Here is an 8,159-nt window from a genome sequence, read left to right on the forward strand (position 1 = left end):
ACCATTCATTCTCTCTCTCTCTCTCTCTCTCTCTCTCTCTCTCTCTCTCTCTCTCTCTCTCTCTCTCTCTCTCTCTCTCTCTCTCTCTCTCTCTCTCCTATCCCTCCTATCCCTTTCTCTCTCCCACTATTGCTATCCTACCTCCCCCCCCCGTCTATCGCTCTTCCTGTTTCTTTTTCATCTTCTCTCTTCCTGTCTCTTTTTTGTCTCTGTCTGTCTGTCTGTCTTGTCTGTGTGTCTCTCTCTCTCCACACACACACACACATGCCTGCATGTACACCCCATATATTTGTACCAGCCAATCTGTGTGTGTGTGTGCACGCATGCAGGTTTGTGTGCACATGTGTGTAAATAACCTCAGTTTGGATTAAGTGGAAAGAAAAAGGGAAACTGTTTTGGAAATACACATGTAGCTAAAAACTTAAATGCTCTATTTTTAGCTTTTTCTTTTTATATCAATTTAGCCAAACTGGAGTTATTGACAACAACAAAACCACTACAGATATTTGCTGGAATTGATATAATATTGTTACATTGACCTTTGATATCAGGATCACAGCTTCCAATAAAGCTATGTGCTCCCATGCAGTTAAATAAACATTGCTTGTCTTCACTATCTTTAGGCTTGAGGGAAATAATTAGTTTCTGCTGTGATTGGTAAATATGCTGAGTGTTGGAGCATGTCACGGCATTGCACTTGGGCAGCCGACTTTGTTTTCCTTCCTTCAGTAAATCTCACCTTGGAGATTGCGCCGTGTCAGGTCTATATACTGGTGTCACTCTCCAAGGATGAATTTGTCATCGTAAGATTGAATAAGGACAATGGATTTTAGTCTTAGTCCGACCAGTGGTACGGAGGTGCAATGCTTTTTCACACTCTGGCTATTAGTCTGTGTTATCGGATCCCAACATGCATTCCCGCAACATAATATTATAGTGTTAGTTTTAAAGGTTTTGTTTTAACAATACCACTAGAGTATATTGATTTATTAATCATTGGTCGCTATTGAATGTCAGGCATTTGGTCATTCTGACAAGCAGTCCTTAAATTAAGAGAAAGCTCACAACATTATTTTTTTATTTTTTTTCATTAGCAGCAAGGGATGTTTTTATATGCACTTTATCATAAGACAGAACAGCACATACCTCTTTCATACTAGTTGTGGTGCATGGGTTGGGATGGGGGAAAAAAACAATCACTGGGTCCACTGAGGGGGTTTGATCCTCAGACCCAAGCAGCTCAATCTTGCTGCATTAGGAAAAATGTGGCGGGTTTCATCTGATGACTACATTTCAGAAGAGGCAGGATTTAGCTCAGTCGGTTGAGTGCTCGCTTGAGGTGCTTGCATTGCAGTATCGAACCACCTTGGTGGATCCATTCAGCTGATTGGTTTTTTAGCTCATTCCAACCAGTGCACCACAACTGGACAAAGGCCGTGGTATGTGTTGTCCTGTCTGTGGGAAAGGGCATATAAAAGATTCCTTGCTGCAAAAATGTAGTGGGTTTCCTCTGATGACTACGATCGAGTCAGAATTACCAAATGTCTGACATCCAATAGCCTATAATTAATTAATCGATGTGCTCCAGTGGTGTCGTTAAACAAAACAAACTTTAAACTTCCAGCTCTTTTTAAACAATGCATAGTTGTTGTGTAAGGTGGTTATTTCAACACTGGTAGGGAGGGATGCATGGGAGGGGGGATAGAGATCATGTGCTAGTTTTTCAGTACAAACAATCTTATGTGGTAGCAACAGGTTTCCTCTCATTTTCTCTCTCACTCCTGTTTGTCCCCTCATTCTCCACTCTCCTCTCCTCTCCTGCCTCTCTCTCTCCTCTCTCTCCTCTCCTCTCTCTCTCCTCTCTCTCTCTCTCTCTCTCCCTCTGTGTGTTGTCAATCTCTGTTATGGTCTCTCGCACTCTTTGCCTCATCTCTCGATCCTCTCTCTCTCTCTCTCCTTCTGTCCCTCCTCTCTGTCTCTCTCTCTCTCCCTCTCTCCCTTCTCTGTGTGTCCTGTCCTGTGTACATGTATTGTGTGTGTTGTGTTATTTCTCTTTTCCACTCTCTCCTCTCTCTGTCTGTCTGTATCTCCATCTGTCTGTTTGTTGTCTCTCTGTCTGTGTAGTGTCCTCTCTCGCTCTTTGCTCTCTGTTCTCTGTACTGTCCTCTCCTGTGTGTGTATCCGCTCTCTCGCTCTCTCTCTCTACTCTCTCTCTCTCTCTCCTCTCTCTCTCTCTCCTCTCTCCTCCTCTCTCTCTTCTCTTGTCTCTCTTCTCTGTGTGTGTGTGGTGTGTCTCTCTTTCGCTCTCGTCTCGCTCGCTCTTTGTCTCTGTCTGTCTCCCTCTGTCTGTCTGTCTGTCTGTCTGTCTGTCCGTGTGTGTGTGTGTGTGTGTCTCTCTGTCTGTGTGTGTCTCTCTTGCTCTTTGCTCTGTCTCTGTCTGTCTGTGTGTGTGTCTCTCTCTCTTTCTCTTCTCTCTCTCTCTGTCTCTCTCTCTCTCTCTCTCTGCCTCTCTCTCTCTGCCTCTTAACAGATCAACTGATTGATCACAACCAAGATCATATGTTAAAACTCAAATAGCCATATTGAAGAATGTGTCCTCAAACCAATGTTTCTGTCCTTGCTGTCATTAAGAGTCACTTTGAAGCACCTACTTGCAGCCCGCTGTACATCTCCACTAATGACGGCCATTATCACAGCAAAAGATTTATTAGCGGCAGGAGAGCGAGGGCAGCGCTGAGTATACAGAGATGAAACCTATTCTCAGACGTTCAGAGTCTTTGTAAAACATCAATTATGACATCATTAGAAAGACGGGCAAAAAACTCCCTCTGAAAATGACCTTATTCCTGTGTAACACTACCTCTACAAGCTTGCTTGTAAGAAAAGCTTGTATTACTTGCAATATATATATATTATATATACAGTGAAACCCCACTAGACTGGATACCTACCGGACCAAGTAAAAAAATTGCAAGCAATTATAGTCATTCCACGTTTAAGCAGTATCCACTAGATGAATTTACTTCCGCGTTTCGTTTTCTCATACAAAATTGCACCAATGTTCATACGCACTTGTGCAATTGCAAAGCAATTTCAGCAATCCGTGTTTTCATTTACTTCCGGATTTCATTTCTCATACTATGTTTATGTGCACCAATAAAATTTCAGAACGTTCGCGTTAAAAGTAGTAGTAACAGGAATTCAATTCTAACTTTCATATAGTTGTGGTAACCTATAGGTTACCAGACTATATTTTGTGGTAACCTGTAAATGGGTTACCAGACACAATGCTTATTTCGATGCCTGAATAGGCCCATCCCAGATTGACTGATCATCAGTCAAACATTTTACCACTGGGCTACTTCCCAACCCTAAAAAGGGAACGTGAAAAACATCTGGTTTTGAGATAATTCTGGTTTAACAAGGTTCTGGTTTAGAGAGGTTTCCAGGGCTAGCACTGGCACTCGCCAAATGTAATAATTGATTTTTTTTTTTGGTGAGGAAATAACTAGAATTCTGCCATTTTTGAAGTGTAATAGATAATTTGGCGAAGTTTTCTTTTCATACAGATCTAGCCCTGGGGTTTACTAAGTATATAAATATAGATTTTTTTTTTTGATTTTTTTTTTAATATGATAGAAATAGATGTTTATTTTTATGGAGATATTAAAGTCATGTTGATTTGGTTTCTTAATCAGGAACAGAAGCGGATGAAGCGAGATATTGAAGATGAAAGAAAGGCGAGACGCAGGCTCGAGAACATGGTGCACAAACAGATGGGCAGACAACTCTTGGAGTCCGTGTGCAACGAGTCATCAACATGACGCTAGCATTTTTAGTTTCTCTCTGATAATTGGGTGGGGTGTGGGTTACATGTATACTGAACAGATGGACAGATAACTCCTGGAGTCGGTGACGCTAGAGTTTTTAGTTTCTCTCTGATAAGTGGGGAGATTGGTTGATGGTGGGGGGTTACATGTATATTGATCTCCATTGAAAATGTATCAGTGAGATTTTTAGTTCTAAAAATTCTATAACAAAAATATTACACCTGTAACTGGTTTAGGATAACTGGATAGATTCTGGTTATTCTCAGTTATTATTGGAGGTGTGAAAGTTGTGAGGAGGTGGGGAGTGGGTATGTTTCTAAGGAAGGGGTAAAGGGCAGGGATATAGGAGTTGTTTTGCATTTCATGTTATAGATTTTTGTCATTTAAGTTGTAGGTGTTTGGGGACCATTTCTGTCACTAACGTACAAGTATTTGTGCATATATGTACACGTAGGAGATTGTTTTAGCCATTTTTGTAGTCAGTGGCCATAATTTATATATTTAAAAAAAAGAAGTGTATTCTGTAAAGTGGATAACATTAATGATTTTGTTATTCTCTAAAATCATTTAATATAGGACAGATAGACCAATATTAAAGGCGCAGACCCTTGTTTCAGCCTGTGAAAATGGACGTTACGTTTATTTATTCTAAATCAGGAAATGTTAGCGAGCATAAAATGTTAGCGAATTTAGCGAGGTCACACAAGATGCTAATATTTCATGACGCTAAATTTAAAGACACATATGTAATGGACTGTTCCGAAAACACTTTTGTGTGACTGTTTTGTCTGTGATTAACTGAACTAGCAATAATGGTTACATGATTAAACCAAAAGGATAGCTAACAAAAGTGGGTCGTTAGCACGCACATTACTGCAATTTCTACTAAATTCAAGATGTCTGTAAGCTGCTTAGCATCACGATTCATCCAAAACATTATTTCAGCTGAGCCTACAACTTAAGCTTATTCTTTTTTTTTCTCAATTTCTGATATAACGACCTCGATAAAGTATGTTCTTAATATGTCACTTATTTGAATTTTGCTAAATTTTACGATCGCTAAGATTTGATCATTTCCAGTAATCTACAAACCTGGACCCATATTTTCGAAGCCATCTTAGCACTACGAAACCGTCGTAGGTTGTGACGTCACAACAGCACACGCCATAGTGACGTCATAGCTTACGATGATTTTACGATTTCGTAGGCTAAGATAGCTTCGAAAATATGGGCCCTGCAACACACACATGGATATGGTTATGACAGAGAGAAGCTGAAGTCTTTAAAGTTTAAAGAGGGAAATACCATCTAAAATAACTAGAGCTTAATTGTCTCATTAACCATTACTTCTTAGACGAATGAACATGCGTTTTTAAAAACTAGAGTAGGCCTATGTCACTTTAACAAGTCACATTGGTGTTTTCCAATGTTAGAGTTTCTAATATTTTCAAATACTTGACAATTTGACCTGTCTTAGGCAACCATTTTTTTAATATTCCCTCAAATGACCACTTAAAACGGTTTCAAATGCTTGTAAATAGAACCATTGAAATGCCCACCAGCTCTACATATTGTTACTTCCATGACATTGTACAAACTGACATTATATTGAGCAGATACCTGTCTTAATGTGTCATCTTTTGGTGCTGTCTTAAGTGACTGCTTTACACAGGTTTAACTGTGCATGTACATCAGGGCCCCGTTCCACAAAGCGATCTTAGCGCAAAGATCACCATTTTGGCATGATGTAGTTATGCACTTAAGGTGATCTTAGGGCTAAGATCACTGTGTTGGCATGATGTAGTTATGCACTTTAGGTGATCTTAGCGCTAAGATCACTGTGTTGGCATGATGTAGTTATGCACTTAAGGTGATCTTAGTGCTATGGTTGCTTCGTGGAACGGGCCCAGATTCATTAAAACACCCACCAAATTTACATATTTTTATTTCCATACACAAGTATATTCACAGGCCGATAGAAGTGTGCAGTGGTGTAGCGTGGATGGGGCCACTGGGGCGGTTGCCCCAGGCACAAAATTCTGGACTGATGGAAGGGACACAGGGAGTGCTAACGGTCCACTGGTTAGGGGGCGCAATACTTGCCTTGCCCTGGGTGCTGGCAACTGACGCTACGCCACAGGGAGTGTGTGATAAAATACACTTATAAACAGAACCATGATTAGAAAAGCATTCAACCTTATATATTGTTATTTACATACACATGTTCACAGGGTCATGTGGAGAGGGTGAGAATATATACATCCTAGGGCCTCCGCTAATGTTTCATACTGTTATTTTCATATTTGTTCTCAGACCTATAGGAGTGTATTAGAAAACGCATTTGTAAACAGAACCATTAGAAAAGCATCCATCATTACATATTGTTATGTATATATGTGTGTTAACAGGTCAATGGAGTGTGTGAAAATATATATACATGTCAATATAACCATTAGAAAATCAATCAATGTTACATATTGTTTCTTTGATACATACATGTATGTTTAAAGGCCACATGAGTGTGTGTGACTTCTTTTCTTTCTTTTTTCTATATAACTATTAGAAAATCCACCAGTGTTACATATTTATTTACAATGACATGTTCACGGGGCCATGGGGAAGGTGCGAAAACTATATATGTAAATATAACAATCGGAAAACCCACCAACTTTACATATTGTTAAATATTCTTTACATACACGTATGTATGTTCACACTGTCATGGGTATGTGTAAGGAGAATGTAAGAATTTCGTACGAGTTTTATAAACATTTGTGGGTCGAATTTACAAAGCTTGTTTTTTCTTAAACACAAGTGTTTTAGCATTGTAAATATATGTAGCTTCATGTGTGAAAGTCAAACACAAGCCTTGTATATCCGGCCCTCTGTGTATACTGAATATTCTCTTTATAACGACAATGTGTTTCCTTTTACATTTACTTTTGTTGGAAATGGTAGTTTTCGCTGACAATGAAAATCCATTAACAGCAATGGTTTCCATTTTTGTATGACTAAAGATTTTGTCTACTAAAATATTTTTTGTAGGAGATATAAATATTGATGATTACTAACTTGGAATATTAATAATTTGTCTTGGAATATTAATAATTTGTACATAGAAGATGTCTTTCTGATTGTACATAAAGATAAGGTCAGAAAATGTCTGAGATATTGGTGGGGGAAGAAAGGAATATTAAACAGAATTTGATATTAAACATTAATAAATAATAGAAACTTTATTTGGGGTTTGAAACAAAAGACCTGTTTTAGTGAAATTAAGATACTGGGATTTGAACCCTGTAGCTTCCAGCGTTCAGGCTGTTGGCTCAGAGATATGTGACTTGCTGTTTCCTACTAAAAAAAAAAAAAAAATATAAGTGTTTTTATATTTGCCAGACTTTCAGGTTTATGCTCTGTAAAAAGAAAAAAGTGTTAAAGAATTTTTACAAAAGGTATGTCTGTACTTAATTTTGTTATGATAAAATACATTGCTTTGTAAAAACAATTGCAAAAAAGAAAAAACATTGGTATTTATGTGTTTGTTAATCAAAACAAACCCCAAAATATTTAGTATTTATATGTGTTATAATTGTTAAAAGAAAACAAACCCCTAAAGGTGTTTTTTTTTTTTATTTATTGGTATTTGTTAAAACTCTTTGTGTTTCAAGACTTAATTTCAATTGTCATTTGTGTGCTCGTGTACATTAACTTGTTTACGTTTGTGTCTCTTTGCCAAAAATATACATTTATATATTTATAAAGCTGGGAATAAAAGAAGATTGAATGACCAAATGCTTTGTGATTTGTATGCAATCTCATTATACAGGTATATGCTGTAAGGCTTGAACTTAAGAATTTGTCTCCCTTAGGCTCTTGCTAGACAACAAAGCATCCTCTTTGCAAGACTCTTAGCATTGCACTGTGATATTGCAAAGTTGCGAGAGTTTAGAGACCTTTGTGAATTAGGCCCCAGGTGTATATATTTTGCCATTGTTGAGGAGCATCACCGATGGCACAAAAGTGTCATCGGTGATGCACTCTACCTGCGGCAATTTGCCATCGTTAAGTTCAAGCCCCGTGCTGTCTTATCTGTGGAAAATGCTTATTAATGAGCCATTGCTGCAGAAATGGACAAATGTAGTGGTTTCCTGTAAAACTATGTGTCGGTGTTGTGAAATATTTGGTAACCATTGGCCAATGATTGATAGGTGTGCTATAGTTTATTATTAACCAAAATAAACTAACTTTTTAAACTTTCGTTTTCTGTGCTTACTACAAAAGAAGATGCAGGATGTTCATTTATTTTAAGTAAGAGAGTGTTTAACGACA

At 38.1% G+C, this 8,159-nt stretch overlaps 1 protein-coding gene across 3 annotated transcripts in view; it reads left to right on the forward strand.

The window, feature by feature from the left end:
* LOC121373069 (rho guanine nucleotide exchange factor 7-like) overlaps window positions 1–7,618 on the forward strand; it is a 102,760-nt gene extending 95,142 nt beyond the window's left edge. For all 3 annotated transcript variants that reach the window (XM_041499530.1, XM_041499536.1, XM_041499516.1), the window contains one exon: window positions 3,699–7,618. In XM_041499530.1, coding sequence (XP_041355464.1) covers window positions 3,699–3,824 — 126 coding nt within the window. In that variant the 3' untranslated portion in view covers window positions 3,825–7,618. The remainder of the gene's footprint in view (window positions 1–3,698) is intronic.
* Window positions 7,619–8,159: the final 541 nt, after the last annotated feature.

Source organism: Gigantopelta aegis, chromosome 1, assembly GCF_016097555.1.
Source record: "Gigantopelta aegis isolate Gae_Host chromosome 1, Gae_host_genome, whole genome shotgun sequence".
In the NCBI taxonomy this organism is placed as follows: domain Eukaryota; kingdom Metazoa; phylum Mollusca; class Gastropoda; order Neomphalida; family Peltospiridae; genus Gigantopelta; species Gigantopelta aegis.